Here is an 18,741-nt window from a genome sequence, read left to right as displayed (position 1 = left end):
TGTGCTTCCATTAAAGGTGTAGAGGGGTAGAGGGGCTGAAATGAAAACTTATTATGTTTCAATTCAACAATTAGCTAATTTGCTTGGACATCTGTCCTGCCTTTATAGCCTGTAAAACAGACTTTTATTTTGAAATTGTAAATGAAAATCGGAAGTGCTTATCTATTTGGGCAAGAGAAAACTCACTGGTTTATTTATTTTTATTTGTACACAGCACATGATATACTGCTAGCAAAATAAATGACCGATAATCTTTGCAATATACATGGTAAAAGAGAAGGTTTATTTTAAAGCATGTGTAAATAAAAGACCACGAGTTGACACGCAGCGTTTGCAGATCGCCAAGCAATTCAATTGACCATCAGTTGAAGCGGACTAGGCGTAAAACCTCCTCAGAAGTAAAACCTCTTCAGAAATAAAACCTGTTTTCAGAAGATGGAGCACTAGCTAAATGCAGTATACGTCCCCGAAATGTATTTACCCAGCAGTTGTACGTTATACTATTAATTGCAAAGTCAGCCGGCGGAGGGGACCATGCAGGGCGTCAAACTACCAGTTACTGTAACACTGGAAATAAACGTACTGCTGGTTGCGGTGACAGCGTTTGGGTTTGTAACCAGACTGTACGGAATACAGTTTCCCAGGGCTGTTGTGTAAGTGTTTTTGTAGCACATATCCCAGTGGTACATGCATGCAATCTGTTTGAGTGAATATGAATCTCATACATTATAATACGTCTTTGTGCCACAGCTTTGACGAAGTTTACTATGGCCAGTTTGTGTCTCTGTACATGAAACGGCTGTTTTTCATCGACGAGAGTGGACCACCTTTGGGCCACATGATTCAAGCATTAGGAGGTGAGACCATGTTCCGTCTTTAGTGCGTTATTTCAGTACACGTTGTTTTAACACGGTTCTGTTTACAGGCTACCTAGGGGGGTTTGACGGCAATTTTGTCTGGAACAGAATTGGAGCAGGTAAATAAGTCATTCTCTGTAAAGTTAATCGTTCAGGGAATGTTGTGATACTTATAATGATGCATACGTATATTGCTGCTATTAATATTTTATTTATAATACTTTAATACTATATACAGTATATGTTATACTATGCCATATAATAAAAACAGTTATACCATCATGCCATAACTGCCTCACTTATACCATGTTGCTGCTATAAAATCAGTATCAGTATTTGTCTCGACAGTCTCGTGGAATGTTTTATGTATATATGTTGTCTTGCACTGTTTTTATTCTTTTAATCTTTTTACGTGACTAGGTAACACTCAGAATTTCGTTGTATCATGTACAATGGCAATAAATCTCTATAATCTTCTCTACTACTCTACTTGATACTAATATCACTGCAGCAACAATTCCAGTAATGACATTAGTAATCATTAGTTTCCTTTGTTTGTCCCACCCCGTCAAAGAGTACACCAGTAACGTTCCTGTATGGTGTCTCAGAGTCATCCCGGCAGTGGCAGGGTCTCTCTGCGTGCCCCTCGGCTATCTTCTCATGGTCGAACTGGGCTATTCCCACTTCTCTGCAGTGGGAGCCTCTCTGCTCCTCGTCATGGGTATAGACAATTTTCCCCTCCAAGAGAAGCATTTCATTTCAGAAAAACATATCTGGAAAGTTATTTTCAAGTCCTTGAGATGGTTTAGAAGGCATCTGATCTCATCCTCCCTTCCGTAGAGAACTCTCTGATCGTGCAGTCTCGCTTCATGCTCCTGGAGTCCGTGCTCATCTTTTTCCTGCTGCTGGCTGTTGTGGCCTACCTGCGCTTTCACAACGCCCCCAACAGGTAGGAGGAGCTAAAGCGGTTTTGGATCAAGACCACCACCTCGTGCCCCGTTGTCCTCCTGACGTGATGGTGAACATGTGCTGGTGAACATGTGCTGCCACACAAGTGATGGTGAACATGTGCTGGTGAACATGTGATGGTGACCATGTAATGGTGAACATGTGCTGGTGAACATGTGCTGCCACACAAGTGATGGTGAACATGTGATGGTGAACATCTGTGTGATTTCAGTTCATCGTGCAGGTGGTTGTGGCTCTTCCTCTCTGGGGGAAGTTGTGCATTTGGAGTTGGGTAAGTGCATCAGCAGTCAGTATAGGTCACACAATCTCCACAGACTCTAGCCAGGCGGTTTTAAGTATGCACTGTTAAACTTGTAATAATATTAGTACTGCTAACTATTTAGCTGTGTATCAGAGTGAAAAAGCGTTCTGGGTGTTTGAAATTCATGGTAATCTGTTTTCTCAGAGTGAAATACATGGGTCTCTTCACCTACGTGCTTCTGATTGGTCTGGCTGCAGTTCACACCTGGAATGTACTCGGGGACAAAACCTTAAGCAACGTGAGTTTTTTTTTAAGCCTTTCTTGAAGAGACCTTCCCATGTATGATGGTTCCGGGGCCTCGGTGTGTACCAGCCTCCCCAGCGATACGGCCCTCCCCCTCTGCAGGGTAAGGTGTTGGTGCACGTCGTCGTCCGGTCCCTGGCCCTTGTGGTGCTCCCAGCTGTTCTGTACCTGGGGTTCTTCTACGTACACCTGTCCTTGCTGAGCCACAGTGGACCACATGATCAGATGATGAGCAGTGCTTTTCAAGCTAGCCTGGAGGTACGGCTCATATTTCAGCACTTTCCTTGGTTGTCATTAAAAAGGTTCTCTGCTGTTAGTTTTTTGTCACGTGACAATATGAAATCTGGTTTTAAAATGTTCTTGTTTAATAGGAAATAAGATTAATCATAATTTTATTTTACCAGATGTATACAGTTTAGACAGTTGATGTGTATTTGCAAGAGGAAGACATTGACGGTGACTACACTAAAAGGACAATGGGCTAATATGAATTCAGAGTGGTGCATTTTGTGGTCCACAGGGGGGCCTGTCCAGGATCACTCAAGGTCAACCTCTGGACGTGGCGTTCGGCTCCCAGGTCACTCTGCGCAGTGTGTCCAGCAAACCCGTACCGTGCTGGCTTCATTCCCACAAGGCCAACTACCCAATCAGGTCAGATCGCACTAAACTGCTACACTTAGTAATGGGCTTAATCCTGGTGGTAATCCTTGATGCGTTCAATTATATTTTGGCTGTTCTGTTTTTATGAAGATATGAAGATGGTCGAGGAAGCTCCCACCAGCAACAGGTGACCTGCTATCCTTTTAAAGATGTCAACAACTGGTGGATTATCAAAGACCCAAGCAGGTGTGCACAGCCTTAATGCTTTGTGAGCGTAACAGTTGAATTGTTTTCTTAATGTCTAGTGAAAAGGACGCCTGTAATGTTGTCTGATTTTGACTAATTTTGCTTTTCGCTTTGATTTGTCCCAAACCTCCAGACAGAGCTTGGTGGTGGCCAGCCCTCCTAAACCAGTCAGGCATGGTGATGTCATACAGCTGCTGCACGGCATGACATCACGATTCCTCAACACGTAACCAAACCCCGCCCCTCGTCACTCTTTGACCCTTACTACCACATGAATTTAGCGTTATCAGATATTAGACCATTAATGCAGAGGTGTCATGAATGCATATTAAAAAATAAAATGTCCTGCAATGATTTTATATATTCATCACCCTAATTTTTTAGCATTAGCTTGAGCTAATGTCTAAATCCATCCTTGGTGCCACACCTCTTCATTAATGCAAGTCACTTATTGACGTATTCAACCGATGGGTTGAACACTGAAACTCAAGCAGCGTGTCTTCTCTTTGTCTTCTATGTGGGTTTCTTAGACATGACGTCGCAGCTCCCACAAGCCCTCATGCTCAAGAAGTGTCTGGTTATATCGACTTCAATGTGTCCATGCCAGCCCAAAATCTGTGGAGAGTGGTGAATGACCTTATAATATAATAAATGTTACTCAAACACTGAGCTTTTTTAAAATACTTGTGTATAGGAGAGTTTGGTCAGTTTGGTGTGTTAATGTTCACGCTGCAGGACATAAGAAACAGGGAGTCTGATAGAGATGTGTGGAAGACGATCATGTCAGAAATACAGCTAGTGCATGTCAACACGTCCGCCGTGCTCAAGGTGTGTGTTTGTCTGTTTTCATTTTCTCATAACATCGAGCCATTAACATAATGTAATAATATGACAATAGGTTCTATTGTACACATAATTCTGTCTCTTCTTGTGTAGCTGAGTGGTGCCTCACTCCCAGAGTGGGGGTTTCGACAGCTGGAGGTGGTGGGAGATAAGATCTATAAAGGTTACCAGCAGAGCGGACTGTGGAACGTCGAAGAGCATCGCTATGGGAAAAGTATGGGAGGAATGATTGATGAAAGAGAAAAAGACCTCCTTTCTTCCCAAGGAAAGTGCTGTGTGAATGTCGTCACTGTGTCCGCTCTCAGGTCAGGAGCAGAGAGAGAGGGAACTGGAGCTCAAATCCCCTACTTACGTCGACACAAGCAGAAATCTCACGTTCATGGCCAGGTTTATGGAGCTGCAGGTAGCTGGACCCTACAGCGTGAACTCATCAGCTGGTCAGCCATTTTTATCTGTATCACGAGTGTTTTGTGTGTTTTGCAATAGTGGAAGATGCTAACGGTGAGAAGCGAAGAGACCGAACACAAGTACAGCTCCTCACCTCTGGAATGGATCACCATGGACACCAATATTGCATACTGGCTACATCCATCAAGTAATGTACGCCTGCCACACCCCCTTCGGTGTACTCTCATCAACACCTGATTGAAATGTATTGGCAGGTAATAGTGTGAAATCCAGCTACATTAACTCCTTTCAGGCTCAAATCCACTTGATGGGTAACGTAGTCACCTGGACTCTCGCTAACATGGCGCTGTTTGTGAACGTGCTCCTATTTTTAACTTATCTGCTAAGACGACGACGGAAAATAGAAGACATCCCCGAAGGTTACATGGTTGTTTATTTATATACACCGTAATGTGCATTTTATACACATTAAATCATTCTACATGTAGAACATATATGTAGATCGTCATTGATTGAACTCATTAGCACGTTGCTACTTTTTTGACCCCCTGGTTCTCGCATTTCTTAGCCTCGTGGGAGCAGCTGGTGCTGGCTGGTGTGGTCTGTTCTGGAGGATGGGCTGTTAACTACCTTCCCTTCTTCCTGATGGAGAAGACCCTTTTCCTCTACCACTATCTTCCTGCTCTTACCTTCCAGATCCTGCAGATCCCCGTTATTGTGGAGCACCTCTACACTCACATACTGAGGTGACTCTACGGTATTATTTTAAGAAGCTTGCTCTTGTGTTCTTGTACACATTTTTACGCATCTACTAAAAGCTCTGACTGAATTTTAGATTGATGGTATCCTTAAATGCCAGGGGTGTGTTGATTTATCGTAGTTTACCTGAAGCATACATTCTGAATGTGCGAATTGAATTCGGATCATATATCAGATGAAGAGACTTCGATTCGTAGCAAAAAAAAAAAAAAAACCCTACAAAAATTTTTATATGCTCCAATATCGCTAGTTTGATAATTGGCATTTTTCTGTCGGTCGCCAGTAAACTGGTCCTGGGTGGACTGCTCCTCCTGTTTTGTCTGTGGAATAACACAGAACGACAGTTCAATTCACAAAATGATTGTATGCCATTTTAAATTAGTTTGGCATAACTGGGTCGTTCCCAGCCTGCATACCATACGTTTGACACCCTTTGCCTTAGGCTATACTAAGGATTGGTAATGGTTTATTTCCTTCATGTTATGACATTTTCAAAGTTTTTACTATGTAGGAATGCATGTTTTCCCCTCTTCCCAGATCTCCCTCTCATCGTAAAGCGTTTAGTGGCGTTGTCCTGGCAGCGCTGTGTTCGGTGTACTTGTGCTACCGCACCTTCTGCCCCCTCACGTACGGCCAGCCCGAGCTAACGGCCCAGCAGCTGGCCTCTCTGCGCTGGAAAGACAGCTGGGACATTCTGTTGCGCAAGCACTGATCCGCCGTGTTCAACTTCACAATGTTTCCCAAGGACTACCTGACCCAGCTGGGACGAATCGGGGGAGTGGTTAGGTGTTATGACGGACAGGTATGGTTAGGTGTTATGATGGACAGGTGTGGCTCAGAGCCATGTGTCGCAGGACAGTATGGCGGGAAGACAGGAAATTACAGAGTGCTTAGCATTTTTAAGAAGCTACTTATTTCAGTTCAGAACACAGGATATGAAATTGCACACTAAATGTCTCGTCATAGTTACAGAAAAGGAAAGACTGATCAAGGTTTGGGTGAAGATGCACCTATTATAGAACTTCTTCCTAAGAAATGTTGTACCTGGATGTTTTTGTGTATTAAGTATTAATAAGGTGTCATTTCTTACAGTGTGAATGTAGCACTGAGAACACGTTTTGCTGCAGTCTCCAGTTCTCACTAATCCTTGCTGCACACTAACCAACGACTTGAAAACAGGAAATAAATTAGGTTTTTTTTAATACAACCCATAAAAGTTGTTTTATTCAGAAAGGCTGTTGTGTCGGGAAAGGTTCACCCCCCAAATGAAGAACTGGGTCATTCTGAGTTGAGTGTGGAGAGGATCTTTAGCTGGTTCCTCCAGTGCTCCTCCCAGTGCAGTAGCTCTGCCTCCAGCTCTTTGCTGGTCTTCTCCACCCTCTCCAGCTCCTCTGTCACCCTCTGCTTATAGCTCTAGGGCCAAACACAAGTACAGTGTAGTGAATTCTGTCAGCACAACAAGAACGCTTTCAGTTGTCATGCTGGGAATGCATTTGCCTGGAACATTTCTTGCAGTCACTGACGCAGTTTCTGATATTTTAAAAACATTTCAATAAATGTTTAGACCATATTCACCTGATGCACAAAATTAGCTAATTTCCTAAACTCTTTTCTTACATTTCCTAACTCCTAAACACCCAAAACACAAAACTTCCAGTCACTACAGTAAAGCGCAAATAACATGGGTGTCATAGTTTAAACACTAATGGTTTTGTGGAGAACCATATTGTGGAGAACCATAAAGGACTATATCTCCAGAAAAATGTGTATTAAAATATTGAGCAATGTTGACATTGATTTTGAACCAATGTGGCAAGATGAAAAGATCTATGGGAATTTGAAATAGCCAAAGTCACAAAACAGACTAGGGTTGAAGTGGGAACAGCAACTACGGTGAGATCTGCATTGAGATGAATGGGACAGACATTGAATGGCCATGTTGCAGTGCAATACGTAAGCAACAGAGCTGGGAGAGCCAGGAACGCCTTAAAAAGCCTGAAGGGGATTGCAAATCAGTACTAAGGCATTCTGCCTGTTGGGCTTTATCCTATGAGGACATTCCTACCTTGATTCTGGAGTGGTCCCAGGCTTTTTATGGTTTTCACATAAAAAAATAATCTATGGCCTTCACAGTCAACACCTGTGCACGGATCAGCGTGTTGGTGCTTTGCACCACCGTCATAACAACTGAGGACATTTTTGAGTGCGTTTTTTTAGTAAACACCCCACACTAGTAGGATATATGTCGTTTTTTTATCTTCAAAACTTATGCCTCAGATTAGCTTATTCTGTCTTTTGAAATGGAAACACACAGTAAAGCACCTGAGTAATTAAGCAAACCACAGCATCTCTGATGACACCGGTCTTTGGGATTGTCTGGTTGAACAAGACAATCGCGAACAGCCACAATGTCGTTCCTTCTCGTTTGGGTCAGTGTCAGCTTTCACCACAGAATTCGATTCTATGAATAATTCAACAGTAGTTCTCAAATGTGGCCATTCCACTCAGTCACTTTACTGGAATGTGTTGGTCAGGCATTAAATCACAATGAAGATAATTGGCTCTTTTTTCTACTCTTCATTCTCCTGTATTCACTTTTTTCTCATATTTTGTCATATATGCACAATTATATATTTTTCTCTCTGGTGGAATTATCACCAATTCACTGGCATCCTTGATAAAAGTGTTTCAAACCAAAGTTGAATTATGGGCAAAGATGCTTTGGAAAAGATGCTTTGTGGTTTGCTTTTACCAGGACAATCTGCATCTGAGTTTTTGGATTTGTGGTATAAGGTTTTGAAAAAATGTAAAAGAATTTGAGAAAACATAGCAATCATAAAAATAAAAAAGAGCGCGTTTCCTTACCTTATGTAATGCATTTCGAACGTCAATAGTCTTAAGATGCCCCACTGTGGTTTTAGCTGTAGTGATGGTGGCTGTATGTCGCTGTTGCTGGTTATCAGATGAGCCCTCAGTGTCTCCAAAGTAGTGGACACCTGGCCAAGTCCTGTAACACGAAAATCAACTAATTATGCAAATTTCCATGCACCACTGACAGAATGTGCTGAAGAAGTATTTTCCATTTGTTCTGTACCTCCTGCCTCTCTCTACTAGAGCTCTGGTTTTCTCCTCTTCCTGCGAGATACCAGATTGTTTCTGACGAACAAGGGTTGTGAAATTTTCCTGCTTTCGTTCAGCCACTGCGATCAAAACGTTTTTCAAGTTAAGGCTCCAGTCAGGTGGGCGAGTCTGCATCACAATTTCAACACAAATCACTGCTTTCCTCAAACCCATTACGCAACAAGATACCTACATCCACCTTTGACCTCATCAACAGTCAGGATGTTGTCCAATTGGAAGAGCAGGTTCTCTGACAAAACGGCTAGAGCAGTCACAAACTCGTCAGCGTGTTTTCTAATGCATGCCTTTAAGAAAACAAGAAAAAACAAAAGTCCACGTCATAACTCGTCAATAACAGCTGTAACAGCTGGAATGATGGTACGAGGCAGACATGACCTCGAGCTGCAGTCTGGTGCCTTGAACAGTCCGTCTCTGTTCCTCCTGCCTGTTCTCTTCAGCCCGAACCAGCCTGCTCAGCTGCTCCTCACAAGCCGGGTGGCTGAGACGCACACGTAGCTGTCTGCTGTGCGTGCTCTAAGGAGTGTATTACAACGTGAGCCGGTGTCCCGTCAGTCGTGTGGGGCAACATAAACACGCCACAGGGTTGACCATTTCTGCTTGCCTTCTTTTGCTCACACTGTTGGTTAGCTTGCTCAAACTGCCGTCGGACAAACGTCACGCTCCGATTCAGATCGTCCGAATGCCGAGCGCTCAGTTTGGTGAGGACCACCGCGGGCATCTCACAGATCTTCTCCTCTATTGCCTTCAACTGCTGTCGGAACTCTACACAGAGAGCTGAGCGTAAGATAAATGTCCTAATGGCTTGATCTGTGCATTTATTGTTGGCGTTTGGGTCTTTACTGGACCTTTGATAACACCAAACATGTTTATATTTGTAAGGCTGTTCCATTATTCACTGGTACGGATATTGACGAGCATGTCAAGGACGTTGTAATTTGAATGAAATGTAAAAGGGAGACTTTAACCTTGCACACAGCGGCTGTGATACTCCTGTGACTGGCTCTGGTAGAGCAGCAGCCTCTTGTTAATCTCTTCTGCGCATTGCTCAAACGAATCCTGTATGTACTGCGGACGGCTGACAGGGCGGCGCTCTTTCCTCTTGTAAAAATCCTGACGTCAAACGACTAAACGTAAATGACTTTGAACTCAAATGAGTGAACAAATGCCACGCATCATGGCAGAGGTTGGCATTAAGAGTGTAATTAGTGGTGTGGATACCTCAGCCACCCGCAGAAGGGTATCATTGGCCTCCCACAGGATGTTGTCAATGCAACCTTTAAACGTAAGACTACAAGAACACGATTACTTAGACATAACAAAAACGTAATACTTGATGACTAGTTCTGATAGTTTGGATGCTCTGGTAACATTTACGTGTTCTCCTGATCTTCAGGTTTAGTGCCAAACACTTGGAATCTCTTATCAAGCCGAGTAGGTTTGGAGAATCTCTTCACACTGAAAAATAATGAATTTAAGATAAATATTCCTAGATACCTAGAAAAAAGGGCTTTTTTAAAAATCAGCTAAGAAAAAAACTTGTGCTTTTTAGGTATTTAATGCAAGATGACTATCCATACCAGATGCAATGAAATATACCATATAATATGTCAAACAATCTTTCAGAGGACATAGATCTCCACCACAGAGCTGTGATGTGGTGAAATGACCTGTAGGGAGGTGATGTCTAACCTGACACACTCGGCCGATTTCATGCCCAGGGTATCCAGGGCAGACTGGCTGTGACTGTTTCCTGACCTTTGACCTGACCCCACAGAAGAGGTTGGTCTACCAGGGCCTGAAGCATCAGGAGGCAAACCACAAGGTTACAAAACTGTTAACTTAAACTGAAGGTGAGCTGAAGGTTAATCGTTCAGGGTGATGAGTGAGAAACATGGCCGCCACCTGTTAAGGACGCTGGGCTACTGTGTGGAAGAACTGCACTGGTCTCTTCAGGTTTGTCTCTCCTGAATGGTGGAGAGGAGAAATGTAGGTGGTTAGTGAAAACAGCAAACATGTCATTTATAAACTTTGTGTCCCTGAATGGAAAAGGTAAAATCATGGAAATTAAATGACCAATGAAGTGCTTGGATTAAAAATGAACTGTAACTAGTGTTATTCAGTAATCTTCAGTATAGACTAAAGCAAACAAGTAGTCACAAACCTCACAGTTTACAATCTTCAGTATTTGTAAGTTGTTCAGCCCTTCGCTTAATGACTTGGTGCGTTACTTCATTACCTGAGCAGAGCCTTGATCACGCCCACAGCCGCATCTTCTATGAAGGCAACACCCATGCGGCTGGGCTGCAGGAGGGGGTCCCTGGCTGCACTTCCTACCTTCTCCTTACGAGACCGTGGACGAGCAGCCACGGCAAACGCCCCCTGCAGGGGAGTGTCTGGAAGTGCAATGGCCATAGAAGGGTCCTGCAGTGTAGACATGATGATGATGAGTGATCATCTCATAGGATGTGGTGGAATATATCTGGCTTGTAGTGGCACACTAACATACCAAAAAACAGTCAAGATAATGGCATCTCTTTCTTAGTTCTTCTATCAGAGAAGTTGTTAAGCTGGAAAGGTCACCTGGTGTTACAACCTGCAGTACATTTACATTTTAATTATGTACATGCACACAGTTCACACACATACATACATAGTTGGCATGCTTGTGATCATGTCAAAGAGGGGAAGATTTACCCTCGTGCCTGGACTGGGTTGGGCACAGGCATTAATCGTTTCTTCCAGTTCACTAATCATAGTGTTGATAGTTTTTTTCCACATGTTACTCTTGAAGGCCTTCAGGGAGGCAGATATATGCTTTTAGAGTTGACTGCAAATTTTCAGATGGGTATCACCTCTACCTCCCAGTGAAGTGTTTTAAATACCTCTGCTTTAATCTGGACCTGTGTGTTTGTGAGAACTCCTTGAATTTTCTCAAGAAACGTTACATCCACTGTCAGAGAGTGAAGCTTCTCTTCAAACCTGCTGATTATGTCTTTTGCCTGATAAAGTAAACATGAAAGTGTTAATGCCCAGGTATTCCATGGTCACCTGGGTAACACAGGTACTCAGTAAAACCTTCCTGCTCATGGTCACCTGTTCCAGACGCCTGGACTCTGTTCCCTCCATCTCCAACATTAGGGCCTTGTCAGTCGAGTTGATGCGTTTGGCCATCTTCTCTAGACGCTTTTGATACACCTCAATCTCTTTGGGAGTGAAATTTCCTCCTTCAGAAAACAACCTTTACAACAAAAAAAGAACACAGGAGCATGTTTGCGCCTTGCTTTGTGCTGGGTCCACAGGAAAATGCAAAGAAATGCAAATCACTTACTTGAAAGATTTCATAAATTTTGCATTGGCTTCTCTGAGGCCTTCACATTTGACCTCCACATCTTGTCTGAAGTGCCTCTGTGATTCTTGAATGACATTCATGTGCTCAGCAAAGTTGGTTTGTAGCGAAGCACTGAGTTTCACAAGCCTGTTCACAAGAGTGGATGAACACTTGTGATCTAGCAGTAGCTCATCAGTGCACAAGTACGTCAACATTTTCATTGTTGTCATAACTGAATAAGCAGGGATGTATTTACTTATCAGATTTGGTAGCACTGTTAAAAGTATCCTCCATGCTGTGGATTTGACTGCGAAAGTCTTCAGTTATTGCGTGTTGTCTGATCTGCAGCTCACTGAAGTCAGTGCGAAGTTTAGCTAAGGCCTGTACAATACCTCTGCAGTGTCTGTCCACACGGTCTCGATGCAACACCAGTTCAGCTGGCCACGTCACACACACATGCGCACACACACACACACACAGATCCATTTTAATTACTGTAATTTTATAAGAAACTTGTTCACATCTCTAATAACGTGCTAGTATTAGAGTTAATCGAGTTATGTAATAACTCAAGTATGGGAGTAAGGATGCCCCTGGAATGTTCCCTTAGCTAACTTCCTAGAACTTCCCCTCTCAACACCACCACCACCTCTGCGTGCCTGATTCTCCATGACTCTCCTCCTCCTATCTCTAAGGCCTTAGATTTCACTTCTTTCAGTTTGAAAGTGAGGTCTAAGCTTGTAAAAGTTAGTACTGTTAGTACAGTGAGTTTCAGCAGGAACACACCTGCTCTGACATTGTGAATATCCATCTCAATCCTCTTGGCTCGAGGCTGGTGGAGGTGGAGGCGGAGCTCTAGTTTAGACTTTAACTCCTCCCTCTTGGCTTCCATGATGGTCACTGTGTTATTTAGAACTGCGTGATATCTCTCTTCCAGGTGACTGAAGAATTCCTCTCTCACACTGACATAAGAACACAAAGTCAACTTAGAGAGTGAAATAACAAGTGGCAAATGTTATTTTGTTGCTCTAAAACATCATTTTCTTACACTTTTTGCAATTCGGCCACAAGACTTTTTGGGTATAATGCCAGCTTAACTTCCTCTAGATTTGAATCAGCTTCTCCATCACATGGTGTCGCAAAACTCTGGAAACTCAACACATTTCCCTTTGCAGTTGTGAAAGTTTCACAGGTTTGAGTGTCACGGGATTCTTGTGGGAAATAATCAGGCTCATCCTAGTAAACAAAAACAAATATACTGTCTATATGTCTTGCAGGGACACAATAGGGTATGGTGGACAGAAACATTCACAAATGCCTACCTCAGAGAGGTCTGAATCATTAGGACACTTGTTCTCCAGACTTACAATTTTTTTCTTCCTCTTAATATTGGAAATCTGACTGGTGTCTGAAGAAAAAAAACACGAACAGTAAGCTAAGAATATAAATACTCACCCACTTTACGAAGAACCTCACTTTATTATAAACAATGCCTCGGTTTACATACATAACTTGCATTATCCCTTATCAGTGTCCAGTGGCAGCTCACAAAATTGAGCATACCAACTGTGTGGCAATGAACACTTACAAATGTACCTATAAGACAGAGATCTCTAATAAACTGCCACTGCATATCAAAAGGTCACAAGGCCACAAGAGAAGTGAAATTTTCACTCACCCAGCATAAGCGTGGGATAAAGCACGTGAAGTTCCTCCAGACTCTGCAATATAAAATAGACATGGGCTTAATCAAAGAACCTCAAAGAAATGCTTACATAGACGTGGGCTTAACCGAAGAACCTCAAAGAAATGCTTACATAGACGTGGGCTTAACCGAAGAACCTCAAAGAAATGCTTACATAGACGTGGGCTTAACCGAAGAACCTCAAAGAAATGCTTACATAGACGTGGGCTTAACCGAAGAACCTCAAAGAAATGCTTACAAGTGGGGGAGGTATTATTTATTTATTTTGGAGTACAACATATGGGATCAACCTGGAGGGAAACTTCTTTGATACCGAAGTAACGGCTGACTGCTGAGCGGTATGTGTGTAGTTCTTCCAGAACCATTGCAGGATAACTTTCCAACGTGTCAACTTCCTCCTTATAGTGCATGACATATCTACAGAAGGTGAAAATTAAATTAGCTTTGCTTTAGGACATAATATGTTGACTGCAATAAAACAACAAAAACAAACACAAAAAGAAGAAATACGTTTCTGATTACCCATTCTTAACTTCCTCTAAAAAAGTAATGATCTTCTCTAGTGCAGCTTTGAGGGCCTCCTCTGTGCTCTCCTGCCTGAGTTTGTCCATCATCACATCCAGGTGAGCCTCTTTCTTCTGGAAACAAAGTCACAAACAAAACAGTGGCCAGTAGCACAGGGGATATCATCATGTTATCACACAAAGAACCTACCAAGGAACCTCACCATTACGGACATGAGGAAAACAAACAAAACCAGGAGCAGTGCCCCACCTGGTTGTCCAGCTCAAAGCTGCTTCGGACCTCCTCGAGCTGATCCTGCAACTGCTGCTCTCGTTTCTGGAGCCCGGCTCTGTGCACATCCCAGAGGTGAGCAGCACCGTGCACAAACTCAAACAGCGACTTACTCAAAACTGTGGCAGTCTTGGCCAAATCCTCAAAGGCCTTCTGTAAAGTGAAAAAAAAACACATTATTTAAACGATTTAATTACAGAAGGATGTGGTGTCAAGCAAAGTCTTTGTCATCCGCATCAAAGAGGAAGCAGGGAACTATTTCCATATGTAGGAACTTCAGTTATTGCATAATCCAATTTATTGCACTTATAAAACAAAGAGTGAAAAAGACCATCACAAGGTTATTTCCTTGAACTTACATCCATTACTGATAAACGCTCCTCTCCTCCTGTCTGCAACTTGTCAATTACAGGCAACAGTTCAGCATTAACAAGGTCCTGTATCTCATCTGGTGTGAATCCATAGGTAGATAATTCATTCTGTGTGTATAAACAGGGTGAGTCTGATTTTCAGTAATATAAATAAACTACTAATGGAAGCCATGGAAATTCTAAGGCCTCTAACCTTAAAGTGTTCAACTTTAGGCAAACAGCCCTGCCAGGTATTCTCATAACATTTATGTAGTTTTTTCATGGTTTCAATGTGCATGCAATCTGAAAAGGCATAACACAAGCTCACAAAGAGAAACAAAGGTCCAAATGAAACTGTAATTAAATAATGTTTGCAAACTGTATGTAAAAAAAAGCACATTCTTACCAATTTGCTCATTGACTGAAGACAAGGAAGAGTGCCATTCAGCAGCTAATGACGTGGAGCATCTTGGAGGAGTCAAATTTCTTTAAATAGAAATGCAAATTCAAAATAATGCAAATTTTAAAATCAGTCATATTAAACGTGCAGACCAAGTGTGAATACCTGATTTGTTCAAGTATTTGGATGCGCTGTTGACTGTACACTTGCTGTGTCGTCCTCATGGTCATCAGAGTCTCTTCAACACTCTCAGGGCTTTGAATTTCAGGACTCTTCATGGCATTTCTACTCAGGGAGTGTGGCAAGTTAATTAATCATCAAATTAAGATGCTTCCTTTTTCAATTTCTCTACATTTGATGATAAAACCTTTGATTACCTACATGTATAACATGTCTATATTATATGCCAAGTAAAATCTGTATGCATTAAACACATACAGGAAGCAAAAGCCCTGTCTTATAACTAACTTACCTGAACTGGTTGACTGCAGCAAGAACTTTGATTCTCTTCCAGTCCTGAAGCTTGGTCTCCCATTTCTGCCGATGCACAATCTCTTTCTGCAGATTCTTCTCCATCAAGTTCAAATTCAGTTTGGCCAAAGCTCGTCTATTTGCCAGTAATGCTTGGTTTATCATCTGAAAATGGGAGCTTACGTTTAATAGAATACCTAATTAAATATATGCAGCTAAATGAAATCCTGCTTTATTTAATAAGGCGTATCCTACCATAGCTTCACTGTCAATCAGCCGATGGACGTCACTGGGCATCACATAACTGATTTTTTCAAGTTTCATCACGTATTTTCTTAGTAATGCTGAAATCTGAACAACACGGAGAAACAACACCTAGCTTAGCCTCGTGGTGTTTACATGCACGTTGATGGATCTGAACCGCATCTTGATACAGGCCTACCACTGTCGCTCGTTCATTCTCATATTTCAGGAGTGTCTCATCCAGCTCCTGTATGTGCTTTCTCCTCCTAGTTGACTCGAGGCTAAAAGTGTTCCAAATCTCATGCAGATCCTGCATGGGGAGTATAAATATCAAGAGATTAACGGTTACAAAATAAAAAACTATCTGCAAACAGTATTCCAACACCTTTTTACATAAACTAAAGGAGAAGTCATATAGTCAAGTCATATTAGTTATTTTCCCCTCAAGATACAAAAAGAGGACATCAAGACTCGTCTCCATCCTGACACCCAGTTGGTGGAAAAGCTTCCCTTTGCTGTACAAAAAGCTGAGAGATTGGCTGTACACAAATGACGACTGAAGATTCTCCTGTTCTCAAAGAACGTCAATATGCACTAACTAAATAATATATAATGCAAATATAAAAAATAAAGACAAAAGCTGTTTTTTTCCCCCCAATGTTTCTGACTTCTGCGTCTCCTACCTGGTAACTAAAGGCTTCTAAATCTGCAACATTTTCTGTGTTCTGCAGAAGTTTCTCCACATTGTCATCATATTCTGAAAGTTTAAGAAGCATGTCTTCTGCAGTCCGTCTGAGCAACGATTCATAGCCCTGAGGAACAAAAGCAAGAGTGAAAACTACAGAAACATTCCAGCCACAATATAAGACATGACACACAATGTTTTTATGATATAGGCAACATGTGCACATCCATCGTGATTACAGAATGAAAAGTAACATCACATACCACACTGACTGCAGAAAGATCCCCCTGAAGCCGAGAAAGAACTTCTGTGTGATCCTTCTGTTTTTTCTCCTTAAGTCTTTCAATGATGTCGGAGCCTTTCTTTGCTGACACTGTAAGCAATATTTTAATAGGAAAAAAATTTGCGAATCGCCTGTAAAATAGTGTTCAAGGAGCACAAATTGTACTTTAAACACATTTTCATTTACATGCACTACAACCAACCAATGTTATCAGGCAGTCCACAGATCTCTTCATAATCATTCCAGTCCTCACTTTTAACTGGCCCAGTGTCTGAAAATAGCTGAGTCCTGTAAACAACAACAAATGATAGTGCTGTGCTAAATCCTGAGACCAGCCTTTTAAATATATAATATCCAGTAATATTAACTATTCAGTTCAATAACATTTTATTCATTTTTCAGTTACAAAAAGAAGCATAAAACATGTTTAACAGAAAATTACATAAATACCTCCAACACTAATAGTGATGTGATATATATATTAGTATTTAACTGTTATAATCTTTTTGGAGCAGTGAAGTTGTGAAGTGGTTGCTCTTTGGGCATCTTTGAAGTAGAAATAACACGAAAAAGGGGGTAACAAAGTTATCTGAGCGTTTGCATGCGTTCTTTCCCTGCACGAAACTACAGTCAGCGTTTCGAGAACACGCTTGGCTCCCGTGTGGGTTTGGCACCTTGAAGCCACATGAGTGTGACTCCCTACACGGTCCCGGTGAGGACTGCTGTCCGTGTCCCTGCTCGCAGGACCGTCACCGCTGAGACAGCCTTCATTGGCGACACGACTCCTCCGAGATTCGTGAAGAGACAACGACAAATTAACCTACAGGAGACACAAATAAATGAACACACACCAAGGGCAGCTGTGTGGACTTCACAGGGTGTCAGTGAAGAAGCAGGCCCAACCAGCTGTACTCCAGCTAGATAACTACCTCGATAGAGGCTCGACCGTACACAGGTTGTCCGTTTAGTCTTGCTGTGCGAGCTACCTGCCCGATGAGAGGTGACCTTACCTGGGCATCGAACAGTTGTCGGTACACCTTTCCGCTCGGAACCACCCGGGCCTCCGCCATCGCTACTGCACTAGCTTAGCCACATTACCCCTCATTTTAGACCCGAAACACCGTGTTTATTGAACTGATAGTGAAACTCTTACTCCTTGTACTTCGTGTAGTGACAGTGCGACATGTTTTGAAAACGTAACAGCTAGATAAAAGTTTTAAAAAATAAAGCAAATTTATTTTATACCGGTGGACCGGTAGCTAACTGCTGGGCTAGCTACCGAGAGTTTGCCTGTTGCTGTAGTAACAAGTCCAGCCGGGACCGCCAGTAGGTGGGACAGAATACACTAATACAGCTCCAACAGGTGGGACAACATACACTAATACAGCTCCAACAGGTGGGACAACATACACTAATACAGCTCCAACAGGTGGGACAACATACACTAATACAGCTCCAACAGGTGGGGCAGCATACACTAATACAGCTCCAACAGGTGGGACAACATACACTAATACAGCTCCGACAGGTGGGACAACATACACTAATACAGCTCCAACAGGTGGGACAACATACACTAATACAGCTCCAACAGGTGGGACAACATACACTAATACAGCTCCAACAGGTGGGACAGAATACACTAATACAGCTCCAACAGGTGGGCCAACATACACTAATACAGCTCCAACAGGAGGGACAACATACACTAATACAGCTCCAACAGGTGGGCCAACATACACTAATACAGCGCCAACAGGTGGGACAGAATACACTAATACAGCTCCAACAGGTGGGCCAACATACACTAATACAGCTCCAACAGGTGGGACAACATACACTAATACAGCTCCAACAGGAGGGACAACATACACTAATACAGCTCCAACAGGTGGGCCAACATACACTAATACAGCTCCAACAGGTTGGCCAACATACACTAATACAGTGCCAACAGGTGGGACAACATACACTAATACAGCTCCAACAGGAGGGACAACATACACTAATACAGCTCCAACAGGTGGGCCTGAATTTCCTTTCTAACACACCAGCATTTTCTCTTTAATATTTTTATTTAGTTAATGTGGCATCTGATGTAATCTTTATTCATG

The 18,741-nt window shown here is 42.4% G+C and overlaps 2 protein-coding genes across 5 annotated transcripts; one reads left to right on the top strand and one right to left on the bottom strand.

Annotated features, from left to right (window-relative positions):
* Window positions 1-153: 153 nt before the first annotated feature.
* Window positions 154-6,433, top strand: pomt1 (protein-O-mannosyltransferase 1). 3 transcript variants are annotated; one of them, XM_076998055.1, is made up of 19 exons: window positions 154-653; window positions 751-857; window positions 926-976; window positions 1,432-1,578; window positions 1,698-1,806; window positions 2,050-2,097; window positions 2,272-2,365; window positions 2,473-2,628; window positions 2,891-3,021; window positions 3,121-3,216; window positions 3,350-3,442; window positions 3,747-3,843; window positions 3,952-4,044; window positions 4,153-4,273; window positions 4,365-4,462; window positions 4,546-4,659; window positions 4,760-4,886; window positions 5,036-5,213; window positions 5,764-6,433. In XM_076998055.1, the coding sequence occupies exons 1-19, from the start codon at window positions 535-537 to the stop codon at window positions 5,936-5,938; spliced, it is 2,154 nt and encodes a 717-aa protein (XP_076854170.1). In that variant the 5' UTR covers window positions 154-534; the 3' UTR covers window positions 5,939-6,433. The 3 variants fall into 3 exon arrangements, with proteins under 3 accessions (XP_076854170.1, XP_076854169.1, XP_076854171.1); XM_076998054.1 differs by having other exon boundaries at window positions 2,038-2,097; XM_076998056.1 differs by lacking the exon at window positions 5,764-6,433 and having other exon boundaries at window positions 2,038-2,097; window positions 4,760-4,894; window positions 5,036-5,416.
* On the bottom strand, window positions 4,883-18,685 carry ccdc180 (coiled-coil domain containing 180). 2 transcript variants are annotated; one of them, XM_076998052.1, is made up of 37 exons: window positions 17,638-18,685; window positions 17,302-17,447; window positions 16,830-16,915; window positions 16,608-16,717; window positions 16,343-16,471; window positions 15,859-15,969; window positions 15,672-15,767; window positions 15,418-15,581; window positions 15,111-15,230; window positions 14,952-15,031; window positions 14,760-14,848; window positions 14,555-14,674; window positions 14,175-14,348; window positions 13,923-14,038; window positions 13,691-13,817; window positions 13,374-13,416; window positions 13,018-13,103; window positions 12,744-12,931; window positions 12,482-12,657; window positions 11,952-12,132; window positions 11,696-11,842; window positions 11,461-11,605; window positions 11,250-11,366; window positions 11,062-11,160; window positions 10,874-10,960; window positions 10,604-10,788; window positions 10,270-10,331; window positions 10,057-10,162; window positions 9,742-9,822; window positions 9,586-9,655; window positions 9,333-9,477; window positions 8,969-9,129; window positions 8,743-8,880; window positions 8,540-8,651; window positions 8,321-8,426; window positions 8,092-8,233; window positions 4,883-6,639 (listed from the first exon to the last, which is right to left on the bottom strand). In XM_076998052.1, exons 1-37 carry the CDS (start codon window positions 17,695-17,697, stop codon window positions 6,505-6,507), a joined length of 4,440 nt encoding a protein of 1,479 aa, XP_076854167.1. In that variant the 5' UTR covers window positions 17,698-18,685; the 3' UTR covers window positions 4,883-6,504. The 2 variants fall into 2 exon arrangements, with proteins under 2 accessions (XP_076854167.1, XP_076854168.1); XM_076998053.1 differs by having other exon boundaries at window positions 17,331-17,447.
* Window positions 18,686-18,741: the final 56 nt, after the last annotated feature.

The sequence above is a fragment of the Brachyhypopomus gauderio genome, chromosome 3 (assembly GCF_052324685.1).
Source record: "Brachyhypopomus gauderio isolate BG-103 chromosome 3, BGAUD_0.2, whole genome shotgun sequence".
NCBI lineage: Eukaryota > Metazoa > Chordata > Actinopteri > Gymnotiformes > Hypopomidae > Brachyhypopomus > Brachyhypopomus gauderio.
The sequence above is the reverse complement of the archived record's forward strand: the minus strand, read 5'-3'. Positions and strand labels throughout refer to the sequence as shown.

Excerpts from the sequence above, each read along its gene's own strand:
- pomt1 (XM_076998054.1), top strand. The coding sequence starts at position 535 with ATGCAGGGCGTCAAACTACCAGTTACTGTAACACTGGAAATAAACGTA. Across the intron at positions 3,844-3,951 it reads CCCAAAATCTGTGGAGAGTG|GACATAAGAAACAGGGAGTC; the intron begins GTGAATGACCTT and ends TTCACGCTGCAG. Across the intron at positions 4,045-4,152 it reads ACACGTCCGCCGTGCTCAAG|CTGAGTGGTGCCTCACTCCC; the intron begins GTGTGTGTTTGT and ends CTTCTTGTGTAG.
- ccdc180 (XM_076998052.1), bottom strand. The coding sequence starts at position 17,697 with ATGGCGGAGGCCCGGGTGGTTCCGAGCGGAAAGGTGTACCGACAACTG. Across the intron at positions 11,367-11,460 it reads AGTCCAGGCGTCTGGAACAG|GCAAAAGACATAATCAGCAG; the intron begins GTGACCATGAGC and ends TTACTTTATCAG. Across the intron at positions 6,640-8,091 it reads TTCGAAATGCATTACATAAG|AGCTATAAGCAGAGGGTGAC; the intron begins GTAAGGAAACGC and ends GTTTGGCCCTAG.